The sequence below is a fragment of the Ovis aries genome, chromosome 24 (assembly GCF_016772045.2).
Source record: "Ovis aries strain OAR_USU_Benz2616 breed Rambouillet chromosome 24, ARS-UI_Ramb_v3.0, whole genome shotgun sequence".
Taxonomy (NCBI): Eukaryota; Metazoa; Chordata; class Mammalia; order Artiodactyla; family Bovidae; genus Ovis; species Ovis aries.
In genome coordinates, this window is record NC_056077.1 from 26,131,010 (window position 1) to 26,145,087 (window position 14,078).

At 53.0% G+C, this 14,078-nt stretch overlaps 1 protein-coding gene across 3 annotated transcripts in view; it reads right to left on the reverse strand.

Annotated features, from left to right (window-relative positions):
* Nucleotides 1-4,537: 4,537 nt before the first annotated feature.
* Nucleotides 4,538-14,078, reverse strand: part of XPO6 (exportin 6) — a 108,221-nt gene continuing 98,680 nt past the window's right edge. For all 3 annotated transcript variants that reach the window (XM_012104315.4, XM_004020858.5, XM_060406222.1), the window contains exons 19-24: nt 13,528-13,642; nt 13,193-13,364; nt 11,638-11,799; nt 8,312-8,410; nt 7,946-8,176; nt 4,538-5,219 (exon numbers count right to left, since the gene is read on the reverse strand). In XM_012104315.4, the coding sequence (XP_011959705.2) occupies nt 5,118-5,219; nt 7,946-8,176; nt 8,312-8,410; nt 11,638-11,799; nt 13,193-13,364; nt 13,528-13,642 (881 nt within the window). In that variant the 3' untranslated portion in view covers nt 4,538-5,117. The remainder of the gene's footprint in view (nt 5,220-7,945; nt 8,177-8,311; nt 8,411-11,637; nt 11,800-13,192; nt 13,365-13,527; nt 13,643-14,078) is intronic.

The following is a 14,078-nucleotide window of genomic DNA, read 5'->3' on the forward strand; positions in this document are numbered from 1 at the left end:
AGGGGCTACAAAACACAGGTCGGCGGTGAAATCTACCACCTCCCTCAAGGGCCTGAGCCAGTTAATTAAAGTGGCTCTTAAAAGATGTCTCCAAATGATGCAGATAGGGGAGAGCGGAAAAGGGAGTCCTTGAACTGAAGAAATCCTTCACTGAAGAGCCGTTCACTCGAGCGCTTCTCCCTGAGGAGCCTGAAAGCAAGGCCAGGCGATCCGAGCAGACACCAAGGATACAGCTTCATTATGTGAGAAATCAGCCAGAAGAGACCCCAGTGTGACTCCAGCTTCCTCCTGTGAGGAAAAACCCATTTGGATAAATCTGGAGAGATTCTCGCACACTCAAGTGTTCTGGGGGCACCTGTCCCAGGCCAGGCCCTACACACAGCACTGGGGATACAGATGCGCCCCGGCCTTCCAGGACCCCTCACCCTGGTGGGGGACCCAGTGTCAGCGAGGAAGCCTGAGTCAAGGGGCGGGCAGAGCTCCTGAGGAGGGGAGGGCCTGGGGGAGGGCAGCCGGCTCATCCAGAGGGTCAGGGAGGAGCCCTGCTTCCCGCTCCCCCCCCCCCCCGCCCCTCCTCCCGAGCTGGTGGGGAGACAACCCAAACCGGTCAGACTGCTGCAGCGGAATACACTATTGCGCATCCTCTGTCTCAGGGCTCGGGACCAGCTCAGAGTCGACCCCTCCCAATGAGCCAGGAGGCTGCACCTGAAGCTGAATGGAAGGACATCGGGGGTCATCTGTCTTTGTGTTAGTCACTCAGTTGTGTCCTACTCATTGCAACCCCATGGAGTGGAGCCCGCCAGGCTCCTCTGTCCATGGGGATTTCCCAGCCAAGAATACTGGAGTGGGTTGCCATCCACTTCTCCAGGGGATCTTCCCAACCCAGGAATCAAACCCAGACCTACTGCATTGCAGGCCGACTGTTCATGCGTGACCCACTAGGGAGGATCCACTATGGTGAGACAAGCCTCCCAGGGCCGACACTATCGTCCAGGACCAAGAAGAACAGAAGCCCCAGCTGACACCTGCAGTCCCAGAATTGCTATTGATAATGTCTCTTCTCGCTCAACACATCCTGGTTTGGAAGGAAGATTTTAGTCACCCCACCCATCTGTCCACCAAAGCTTCGTGGCAGTCTTCAAAACGTCTCCAGCTAGTTCCAGCCTGGCTCACCAGCCTGAAGATGCTATTGGACCTGGGTCTTCACCTTTCCTCCATCCCTTGCCCCAGGTGAGAGCCTGCTCAGGTGACACCTGCAACGAAGCCTCCCCTGACCCCCTAGTTCAACAACCCTCTGTCCATTTCCTAGACTCTTCACCCCCATCACCCCCAACAGTCCTGAATACTTAAGATTCTGTTTTTCGGCTGTGCGGGGTCTTCGTTGCTGTGTGGGCTTTCTCTAGTAGCAGTGAGCAGGGGCTACACTTCATTGTGGTGCTCAGGCTTCTCATCACGGTGGCTTCTCTTGTTGGCTCTTCTCATGGGCTCTAGGGGAGCAGGCTTCCGTAGCTGCAGCTTGCGGGCTCAGGAGTGGCGGTGCACTGGCTTACCTGCCCTGCAGCAAGTGGAATCTTCCTGGACCAGGGACTGAACCCGTGTCCTCTCCACGGGCAGGTGGATTCTTACCCACTGTACCACCGGAGAAGTCTAGTACACATTCTGCAATGATCTCTTTGCCTTTCTCAATGGTCTGTGAGTTCCTTGCAGACACAGGCCGTGTCTTACTTGTCTCCAAATCTTTCCTTTCGTTGCAGCCTAGCACCTGGCTTAAGAAGGCAGATGGTAAGTTTGTTGAACTGATGAACCACCATCAGTTATGGTTCCTGTCAAGGCCCAAGGAGTGGACTAGAACTGTAACCTCTTCTCCCCCGGGTCCCAGCCGCCTTACAGAGGTGTCCCTCAGGGACAACAACGTGGCTCAGAAGTGGGCAGGAGGCCTGTTTAGGGTGCCACTAACCAGCCAGGCGCCCCCGGGGGCTCAGAGGCCCTGAGATCCACAAAGCCAGGGGCTGACTTGGAATCTTACAGCACAGACATTTTGCAGCTCTGAAATCTGTAACTTTCAGCCTTCTCCTGAAATAGAAATCAAGCCCCACTGATACCTATCGTAAGCCTCAAAAATATTTGATGCAGCAATTTCACATGCAGGACTGAACCTATGGAAATAATCACACAAGTGCACCAAGATTTATGTACAAAGATGTTCACTGCAGCTTCATTTATAATAAAATTAAAAAAAAAAAACTGTAAGCAAATCATGGTTATCACCATATGAAAGAATACAATTACTGAACTGAGGTTCATGTGCCCTACGCACAGTGAGACCACACAATACCGACATGTTGGAGTTTGAGCAGAGAAAGGTTTATTGCAGGGCCACACAAGGAGACAGGAGGCTCATGCCCGCCAAACCCTGAACTCTCTGAAGGATTTCAGAAAAGCATTTTTAAAGGCCAGGTGACAGAGGGGTGCTGTTGGTTGTCGCAAACTTCTTGATGCAGCTATCTTCCATCCACGTAGGTTAGGTCAAGATGTTCCTGTAAACCTCCAGCAAAACAAATGTCATTCTCTGTTCTACAACTTTTTATCTCTATATGAGTAGAAAAATGTTATACTCTTAAAGGTTGGAGCCTTGCGAATGGCCTATCCTGTGTATTTTAGGCAATCGGCAATATTCTTAACTCCAGGCAAAAGGAACAGGATACAAAGGTTAAAGCAAAACAGCTCAAACATGGAGTCAGATTTGTTCTTTCCAATTACAATACCAAGGTTTAAAATCATGACTTAGCATAATACATAACACTCAGCGTAATACTTAATAATGGGGCTTCCCGGCTAAAGAATCTGCCTGCAATGCATTGAGACCCAGGTTCAATCCCTGGACCAGAAAGATCCCCCTGGAGGAGGGCACAGCAACCCACTGCACCGGAATTCCATGGATAGAGGAGCCTGGTAGGCTACAGTACCTAGGGTTGCAAAGAGTTGGACACAACTGAGCGATTAACACTTATAACATGAGAAAATGGTGATGTTAAGTAAATAAAAGGAAGACTATAAAAACAATGGGACTTCAATTTTTTTAAAAAAAAGGAAGAATGAGAAAATTGTTCATTTCTACACACATATAGGAAAGAAAATTCACAGAAATAACTTCTGAAATATTTATTTGGTGGCAGTGGGTCTTTGTTGTGACACGCAGGATCTTTCCTTGCGGTACACTGCAGTCAGGAGGCATCAGATCAGAGCTGTCGCACCTCCCCCAAGGGGAGGCTGCCTTCCTGCAGGTCACCCAGCCTCCTGTCCACCTCCAAGGCCCGGGAGCTCACTACAATCCACACAGCAGGGGCCGGGCCTGTCAGTGTTGGAATAAAAACCCTCCATCCCAACCCACCTCACTGCTCAGGGCCTTTCTTCTACCATCCCAGGTCCTGCCTTGTGTTTCATGAGTGGAGCTCACAGGGGACCAAACCCATCCCCACTCCATCTCCAGGCGTTCAGAAAGCCCTTTCATAATGCCGGCATAGACATTGCTCCCGGCCTTGCCAAGCAGACAGGTGAGGTAGTATTTATAGCCTGAGAATAATTGGATGCTAATTCCCTTCTGTAGGAGAGCGACTGAAGTTCAATTCCCTCCTCTATGAACTCAGAAGTGGGGCTAGCTGCAGCTGGGAGGCTGTGATTGACAAGGAACAGGGGACTGTGTGCATAAACACACACCCAACTCAAACCCGGCCCAGGGCCCCACTCCCACCAAAGCGATTCTGATCAAGAAAGGCCCTGGAAGGAGAAGCCATCAGCCAGCTCCCTTCCTCTCCAGTTCTATCGACAACCCTGACCCTGACCCTTAACCCACCCTTACTTTCAAGTGAGCATACCTCCTCCCGCCAGGCGTGGTATTCCTCATGAGAAGCAACCCAGTTCTGTCATCCACTCCCCATCACACCTGAAGCAGGAGTTGCACTGGTCCATTAGCCCAGAAACTCTCAGGACAAGTGTCATCGCTGCCCATGTGTCTGTTCCCTGACACACCAGTGAGCCCGAGTCCCACCCACTCCTCGCCCCTCACATGAATGGCTATACCCTCCTTCCCTTCTCCAGCCACCACTCTCAGAAAGTCCATCAGGAGACCCCCGCCACCCTGCCACTCTCGGCTGAGACCCTGGGACCCCAAGGGGCCCACTCCCTGGGAGGGAGAGGAGTGGATATGGCTCAATGAGCAACAGGGTGGGCACCACCCGGACGCCAGAGCCCGCTCCACTAGGGAAACCATCAGTGGAACCAAGTCCCCCGCCCTTCCTGAACATGAGAAAAAGAGCCCGAGTTTTCTTGTGGTTCAAGACGTTGTCGAGAAGAGGGTAGAATGGAAGCCAGTCCTGGGAAGGGCTCTCCCAGGGCATCGATGCAGGGCCCACCCCTCATGGCCCCGCTCCTCGCCAGGCCTGACCCTTCACCTGGATGCTGGACCCTGAGGAAGTGGTGGTGTTTTTTTTTTCCTCTTGAGAAAGTTTTGAGTGGAAAAGAAGCTCCCTAACCAACGTTTATATAACAACAACATAAGCATTTTATTTTTTCATTAAGCTTCTTAGTTTCTTAGTATCACAATGGAATGATGAGAAAACAAGAACAACCAAAAAAAAAAAAAAAAAACCCATGAGTCTGCAAATCTCTGACAAAAAGCAGAGACTTCAAGGCAATTTAGGGGGAGGGAGGAGAGGCCTGACGAAGCGCCAATGCAGCCCCAGAGTCATGCCTCTCCTGAGCGGGCTGGGCCAGGGGGGTGGAATGGTGGGAAGGTGGCACCGTCGCAGCTGTCCTTGGCGTCGCTGCCTGGTGACTGACACGCATGACCGGCACAGACCACCCTACAGGGCGTCCGGGCACTGCCCTGGTACCTGGCCACGTGACCCCCGCCTGCTCCAAACACCCCATGCCCTTCAGCTGGTGCTGAGATGCCCCGGAGCCAGTTCTGCTAGGGGGGCACAAGACAGGAGCACGGAGGAGTTCTGAGCGTCAGAGGAGCGGCCGAGGCTGGTCAGGAGACACCGGTGGCCGCAGGCGGAGGTGGTGCAGGGGCAGCAGCAGGAGTCGGGGTCCCTCGGGCGGTGAGCAGGCCACACCTAGAGCTTCACGGTGCCAGGGGGCAGGCTGTCGTTGCAGAGCCGGTAGTAGCGCAGGTCGTTGACCAGCCTGTGCACATTCTGGGTGAACGAGGGCAGGTCCTGGAAGGCAGGGGCACAGCTGCAGCCCAGCCCCACACGACACCCCAACCACCCACACCTCTCAGCCACTGCTTCCCACGGGGTATTCGGGGCTCTGCGGACCCTCTACCAGACTCGAAACTGTCCTCATTCTTTGCCCCACACGTGAGCAAAAGCACGGCAGGAGGAAAAGAATGACAGCTGGCACGGCCCTAGTGCCTACCACGTGCCAGGCCCTGTCCCCAAGCAATTCGGAGACAACTCATTCAATCCTCACGGCCAGCCTGCGACACAGACTGTCAGCACTGCCACTGAAGGGGGAAGAGAGTGAAGCACAGAGAGGTCAGGGAACCTGCCCGGTGACACAGGCCGGAAGGGAGGGCGTCCAGACGGAAGTCACTTCCCCATGGCCAGCCAGGCCCCTCTGCAGAACCGTCTCCAACCAGGGCTCCAGGCAGGCCCTGCCAATCAAGCGTCACACACCGGAAGCGGCCTACATGCCACCCGACACCTAGCCTGCTGGCCACCGAGTGCAAACAGAGAAAGCCTCCCACGGGAAGCCCAAAGTCAGCCACGGACCACTATGGGACCACCAGAGGTCGTCTTCTTCACTTGGGGATTGGATCAGTAACGCCGGATTGCAGGTCCACACACAGAGGAACATCTACAGTGCCTGTCCACACCTGCAAGGCCACCTGGCTACCCTCCCTCCTCTCAAAGGCTGCCTCTTCCAAAAAGGCCACTCAGATACGATCTATTTCCTGGCCTCAACCGGGGAGGTCAGCGCCTCTGCTCCGAGCTCTCGGAGGCCCGTGGCTCTCCCTGCCCGTGGACAGAGCACAGGTTCTGGAGCCAGAACCCCTAGCTCTGGATCCTGCTTCTTGAATCTACCAATCCCAAGTTCTGTACTGCTGACCTTTCTGAGCCTGGGCTCCTCTGTGAAGCAGGGCTGGCAACAGGACCTACCCTTCACAGAAGGCCGTTTCAAGGCTTAAAGAAGTCAATGGAGCTGAGCTCCACCAGCTCCACTGAGCTAGTGGCTCAGTGGGAAAGAATCCACCTGTCAATGCAGAATCCCTGATCCGGGAAGATCCCACATGCAGTGGAGCAACTAAGCCCGTGCATCACAACTACTGAGCCTGTGCTCTCCAACCAGTGAGCCACGATTCCTGAAGCCGGTGCGTCTCAGTCAGTGCTCCAGAACGAGAGGACCCACCACAGCGAGAAGCCTGCGCACCACAGCTAGAGAGCAGCCGCCACTCTCTAAAACTAGAGAGAATCCTGAGCAGCAACAAAGACCCAGCCCAGCCAAAAATAAATAAATAAAGTTTTTATTTAAACGAAGCACATAAGATGCTTGGCTCAGCGAGGTCCAGAGAGGTCGCTGTTGCCTGTCTTCCCAGCAAGATGCTTGCAAGCAGGGTGAGTGGCGCTCCCGGAAACCCTGGCACAGGGCCTGAGACGCAGCCAGCTTCAACTACACAGTGGATGAATGAATGAAGGCACTGACTACTTATTTCATCCTCATGAAAACAAATCCAGGGATGTTTTTAAAATCAATGGCTCCTGAATGCCAAGTTCAAATTTCCTGAGTGAAACACAGGAGTACTGCTGCAAAAGCACCTCAGGTGCTCGATGCATACTGAGATTTGAAAGCCACTGTTTAAATCCAGAAGTCGACCTAACAATGGCACCACTAGAAACCAATCACTGAACATTAGGGCCTCCAGGACAAGGACGACAGAAAGACCCAACTAGCTGAAGTGAACTTCAAGAAGCTCAGGAGAAAACAAGATCAATCCCAGGGAGAGAAAGACTCCAAGACAAGGGAAAACAGGAGCTAAGTCTAACAAAGAATGATCCTGCCACATATCACAGAGGAGACGATCAGGAGCATGTGGAGTTTCCCCAGCAAGAGCAACACGTGCCCCTGAAGAGGTAGGTGGACAGGCTGTTGCACACGGGTCAGGTCAGCAACACCGAGAGCACACAGAAGGAGCAGGCGTCACTGCAAAAAATTATTGGACACAAAGGTCCTGGAAGAGCCTCCTGGCAGGCGAGCAGCGAAGACTTGGCAGGGTAAACAGGAAGGAAGAGGGCCGGTGAGGGCCCAGCAAGGAGGCCCCAGGGCAGAAGAGGCCGGCACCATGGGACCCAGACACACCAGCAGGAATGGCTTCCCACACTCCAGAGACCTCACCACCCCAGCTCCCACCTGAGCGGCTGCCCAGCCACCTGACCGCCTCCGGGGGAACAGCGTGGGGAAGAGTGTGAACGCCAGGAGGCTCCTCCCAGGCCCCGGCAGCAGGTCAGCCCCTCTGTGCCTAGCATCTGAGAAGTGCCCAAGGCCCCACCTCTAACCCTGGGCTCCCTTCCAAGCACCAATCTTCTTGGTCTGTCACAAGTCCAGGCTGTGCCAGCTCACGACCCAGAGGAAACAAGAGCTGGGCCCTACTCAGACGTGGGCTCGACGGGGTACAAAGAAGCTGAGACAAACCAGGTGGATGGCTGGGGCCAGAACAGGGATTGGGGGCTGAGCAGCAGAGACAAAGAATATACTCGCCACATAGGCCACCCCGAGGGACAGCGTGTGCCCCTCAGTCTGGTCACAGCACCGAGTCCCCCAGGAGCCGCACAAGCTACAGCGGAGCATGCCCGAGGCAGCCTGCTCCGCCTCTCGGAACGGGCGCCGGGCCTGAGCGCCCACGCCTGCCCACCTCCCTTCAGCCGGGCCTTTCTCTCCTCACCCGATCCATCTTGAAATTGCGCCCCAGTACGTTTTTCTGGTTGGCATCCACACCGTCACAGCTGGTGAGGAACTCCGGGAGGAAGGCCGTGAAGAAGCCGTCAAAGTCCACGGAGGCCATGTTGTAGATGGCGATGCCAATGTCCTCCTGCAGGAGGTCGTGGGACCTGCACACCAGGACCTGGAGCAGCACGTTCACGAACTGGAAGAGCATGGCGCTCCGGAAGATCTTCTGCAGACAGACAGACGGACGAGCGGGGTGAGCGGCAGGCCGGCAGGCTCCGCAGCCACTGACCGGGGGGCTAGGCCTGGGCCCATGACACCGCTGACAATGAAGCCTTTATCTGAGAGTTGGCGGGGCACTCACCTTGTGGTACAGCTTCTGCTTGGTGTTGAGAGTCTCCAAGTAAAAGAGGTTTTGTTTAAATAGGTGGATATCGGGCTGGAGAAAGGACTGTCCAAAAGCCTAGGAAGTAAGACCACCGTTTTATTAGCGACCTTTACATACCCTTAGATCCAGCCCTTCCAGGGCACCTCCCTACACCCAGAGACCCAATACTCGCTGGCGGCTCCCCATGTCAACACAGGGTGAAGGCGCCTGCTGCCTCGCTCTCCTGGCCCATCTGGTCAGATCTTTGGAATGCTCCTGTGTAGTCTGGGCCCCCAAGAACTCCCCACTGGGCCTCACTTACTTGGTTGCATCTTGACCCTTTTGTAATAAACCTCTAACCTCCTTCACAGAGTCTGTCTTTGGAGGAAGAAGCTAACACCTCAAGGCAAATACCAAGGCAAACACACCAGAGGCTGCCGACCCCTGGCTCATGCCAACTACGCACCCATAAGCCACCCTCTCCATGGCATCCCAGGTCTCATAAACCACAAATCCTTGAAGCTCCTGTACAACCAGCTGCCTCTGCCTTGGGGTTAAGCAATAGCTCATCTTTAAACTGCTTTGCAGGATCTGGGCTGTGGAATTCCGTTACTCGTTCACCCTCCCCACTCTAAGTACAAAGAGGCCTGCTCCAACAGGAAGTGACTGAGGAGGGGGCTTTCCTGGGGGTTCAGTGGTAATGAATCCGCCTGCCAATGCAGGAGACATAGGTTCCATCCCTGATCACAGGCCACACAGTGACTGAGCCCACGGGCCACAACTATTGAGCCTGTGTTCTAGAGCCTGGGAACCACAACTCCTGAAGCCCGTGCGCCCTAGACCCTGCGCTTCGCAGTGAGAAGCCGTGGCAAGAAGCCTGTGTGCCTCAGCTAGAGAGCAGTCCCCGCTCGCCACGAGAGAGCTGGAGAAGAGCCCTCACAGAGCAATGAAGACCCAGCAAGCCAAAGAGAACAACATGTACAGATTACAAAAGCAGTCTGACTGAGGAGGAGCAGGGTAGGCCACTGAAACGCAAACCCATCGGCGGGCAGGACATGCCCCACAACAGGCCAGCTGACAGCGTCATCATTCTGCCCTTGGGCTCCTAAACTATAAGAAGGGGGGTCTTATAATCCTTGTGCCGTGATGAAACCTTTACAACATCCAATGGTTTTATTTTTTAATCATGTTTATTGAAGTGTAACAGAGTAAAGTTCACCCCTTTGATGTTCACCATCATGTGGTTCTAAGCAACACACAGAGGAATCTAACCACCACCATCATCAATAACAAAGATTTCCCCTCCTCAGAAAGTCCTCTCACGCCCCCGCTGCGGTCAGTCCTCACCCCCTGCTGCTGCTGTTGTTCAGCCCCTCAGTCGTGTCCGACTCTTTGCAACCCCATGGACTGCAGCATGCCAGGCTTCCCTGTCCACAACCTCTCAGAGTGTGAGCAAATTCAGGTCTGCTGAGTCAGCGATGCCATCTAACCATCTTTTCCTCTGCTGCCCCCTTCTCCTCCCGCCTTCCATCTTTCCCAGCAACAAGGTCTTTTCCAACGTGTCGACTCTTCATGTCACGTGGCCAAAGTATTGGGAGCTTCAGCTTCAGCATCAGTCCTTCCAATGAATATTCAAGACTGATCTCCTTTAGGATTGGCTGGTTTGATCTCCCTGCAGTCCAAGGGACTCTCAAGAGTCTTCTCCATGACCACAGTTCGAAAGCATGAATTCTTTGGCCCTCAGCTGTCTTCATGGTTTCCCTCTCACACCCATACGTGGCTTCTGGCAAAGCCATGGCTGTGACTGTGCGGCTTTTGTCAGCAGAGGCTGTCTCTTAGTGTCTCTTAATGCATTGTCTAGACTTGTCACAGCTTTCCTTCCAAGGAGCAAGTGTCTTTTAATTTCATGGCCTTCCTCTCCTCCTGCCCTAGGCAACCACTGCTCACTCTCTGTTCCTTGGGATTTGCTTTTTCCAAAACATGTGTCATATGATGGGATGGAATCGGCAGTGTTTCCAAAGCAACCCTTTGGAGCTGGTTCCTTTGTACTGGGTGCAATGTACCGGGAGGCCACGGCATTGCTGCATCGGTGAGAACGTGCCTTTTCACTGTGGAGGGGCAGGTGTCAACAGGCTATCTAGTCACCGCCTGATGGATATTTGGATTGTTTCCAGCTTTTGGCAATTAGGAAAAAAGCTGCTATAACATCTCTGTACACTCTGTGGGAATAACATGTCTTCATTTACCTTAGGTAAAAAATTTAGAGGCGAGATTGCCAGATCATGGAGTAACTACATGTTTAACTTTGTAAGAAACTGCCAAACTGTGAAGCTGTTTTCCAAAGTGGCTTTCACCAGTCCTGAGTGGAGGACTAGCCATCTGTCTACCAAAAGCACCTTAAAAGCAAGGACAGAGTTGAAGAAGGAGGTAGGAGGGGAGGGGAGAAGGCACCTGAATACTCCAAATCCAGGCCAGCCATGTGGTGTCAGAGATGGAAGAACAGCAAAATAACTGGCGAGACCAGGGGTGCAACAATTGCGCTTCCACACCAGGAGTGTGTCTCATGCGTGTGTGTTGGAGCAGAGCTAAAGTGAAGAACAGTAGAAACCCCTTTGGGTTCTCTATGAGGAAAAACTAGCACTGAAAAATCAGAAAATAAAAATAACCCTCTACTTTGACCGAGACTTAAAATAAAAAAGTTGTACAGCTGAGTGCAGAACAAGGAGCGTGCCTAAAAGCAGTCAGGGAGCAGCTGGCCACCCTGTGTGCTCGGCCCCCAGGGCTCACAAGCATCACACTTGATCGGAAAGGGAGACTGACTCCCAGGGCAGGGCTTCTCCCACCGTCGCACAAGCCAGAACTATCTTCGAAAAATGCAGATCAACGGCCACAGTGCTGTGGGTGAGGAGGCCCAGGGGTACCCGACGCAGGGGGCTGCCCACACGCGGGCTAACTCCACTGCAAGGCAGGGGGAGCTCATGTGGACCCAGCACTCCCAGGGCCAGGAACACGATGTATGCTCTCATGTAACCCACAACAAAGCCGTGAATCAGGCAGTGTTACCCCTACTTCACGGAGAGACTGAGGCTCCAGGAAATTAACTAACATCACAAGTATAGAGCGAGAGTTGAGCTTCAGATCCAAAACTGCGAGGCTTCAAAGCACCACTCTGTGGCACCCGCTGAAGCGGCCACGTTAGAGGAAGTGGGACCGTGAGCCGGAGAAGCAACGCGACGGACAGTCAGCCAATAGATGCACTGGCGTCCGGAATGGGGCCTGCCTGTTCGTGGATTCCACTCAGCCTCACCAGCTCTCCAGGTTACCTGCATGATGGCACTGAATTGCGGTTGGTTCTCCATCTGCTCCTCAGCCATGCCCCTCTGCACACTGGCCAGGACGGTGGACTTGAAGAAGTACCTCCAGTTGTGATGGAGCGTCCGGAAAAGGAGCTCAAACAGCTCTGCCTTCACATCAGGGGAGGGGCGCTGTGGAGACACACACAGACCCTCGCACCTTCCCTTCCTGAGGCTCAGGAGCCACCCACAGCCTGGTCCCAGCGCAGGCAAGAGGTCTGAGAGATCCCTGCTGACAGCAGTATGCCCCCTTCCGCGTGGCTCTCAGCAGTTGAAACAAGGAGTTCGATCTCATCCTATTTAGCCCCCCAACAGGCCTGCAGTTCAAACAAGCAGCACTTAGGCCAAGACGGGGCCAGAGCTGAGACACACAATGCCTGGGTCAGTGCCAAGGGGCCCTTTTTCTGATGGAAGCACTCACAGCTTTTCAAGCTCGGAAAAAAGGTTCCTAAGTGGAAAAACAATTAGGACTATGGATTTCCTGTTTAGAAAGCAGTTGATCTGATCTGTCATGTTCCTTTGCCAGAATTAAAAAAGTGTCCCGGCTAACCTATTGGTCTTATGCAACCTCTGAGGATAGACACAGATGAAAAGGCTTAACAGAGGTTCTGCCCTCTATAGAAAAGGAGTTTAAAAAGCACTCAGAAACCACCGAAAGCAGCATGAGAGGGCCTCCAGGTAGAAGTGGCACCTCACGGTGGAGGCAGCTTCTGGTGCTAACTGCTCTCCAAGTCTGTCTCCTCTTTCACCGGCAGGAGGAGGAGGAAAGGGAGGCAGGCTCAGCAATAATTTTCTAATTTATCCAAAAATCTCCAAGTCGTGGAAGATCATGACAGGTCACATTATTCCACGTGTCTTGGCAGAAGTCAACATTATAAGGCCCGGATCTATTTAATCCAGCTTCGACTGAAATCAAGACCAGTGGGCACCAGCTTCCATGACAGAACACTCAGAGGGCCAAGATGTGTTTAATGACACAGAGCAACTGGAGTGACTTACGCCTTAGCTTGGGCAGTTAGAAAGGACAGCCCTTGTTTACGAAACTATCATAGAAAACTTCAGTAAAAATATACTGATTCTGAATTTGGTCATGCTGAGTGGCTGTTTTCTAAGGAGGACAAGGAGCTTTCTAATGACGAAAACCTTGAATGGTTCTAGGAACTTGTTTTGTATGCTTGAGATTATGAAAGTTCTTAATAGGGAAGCATTATAAAATTTTGTTATTATAACGTCTGTTATATCTGCTGGAGAAAACCACATACTCACCTAAAGTTATAAACTGTTTCCCATGGGAGGCTGATCTTACCAACCAAGCAACCTCGTGACAATGAACCTGCTATGCTTGTACTAGGTTAGTTCTAATTAACTCAGCCAGTGTACCAAGCCAGTAGCATTCTCAGAAATATTATCTTACGAGAAAAATAAAGTAACTAACAAATTCAGTTTAAAACACAACAACTCTTTCTCAATATCTCATTCCCTCCCCAGTCACAGGCAGCATGGGAGACCACCCAGCCCCTCGTACCTCGGCAATGATGGGATACACCTGCTCCATGCACAGGGCGATGATGCTGGGGAGGAAGGGCTTGAACACCTGGCCGGGCTCCTGGACCACTACCTGCAGGATCTTCAGGAACTTCTCGACCACCCGGCAGCCAGTACTGCCTTCATGGAGGATACTCTCAGCCAACTGTTCTCTGAAGACAAGAGAAAGCACACCATAGCCAAGGAAACGGTTCTCTGGGAGCAGCACGTGGCAAGAGAAGAAAGGGAGCAAAAAGGCCCATGCTTAGCAGCCAGGTCCCACCACTTCTCACGTGGAGCCGGAAAACCACGGATAGCGAGCAGGTCAGTGGTTACCTGGTAAACATATTGAGGAAAGTCTGTATGATCTGCTCAGTGAAAGGCACGCCCATCTGGACTCTAAGGCCTCGAAACAGAGTGAGGAAGAAGCTCAGCATCTCATCAGTCACATCTAAATAAAGGGACAAAGCGGGTGATCAGAGGCACGTACACCCGCGTGAAGAGCAGCCCCGGGCTGGACGCACTGCCTCCTGCTATCTGTACTATCCTCTCCAGCTCTAAGGCTTCCTGCTGGAAGAAATTCAGCCAGGACCATCACAGCCAGTGACGGAAAGTGGGAAATGATTAAGGACATGCTGAGAAAACAGCCCTAATATGGACAACTCCACCCAGTGGCTCATGGTAGGAAACGAAGGTCACCTTGAAGCCACCCTCACTGCCCAGCATCCAGCGCTGTGCAGAGCGCTCACTGTGGCTGGGCCATCTTGTGCTCGCGGATGCAACTACTGAACTGGGTCAGCACCTGGAGGCTTCAGCCACTTCTCTCTGCAGTTGGGTCCAGCGTCAAGCCGCTGAAAATGGATAATGGTGTACTTCTGACTGCATGC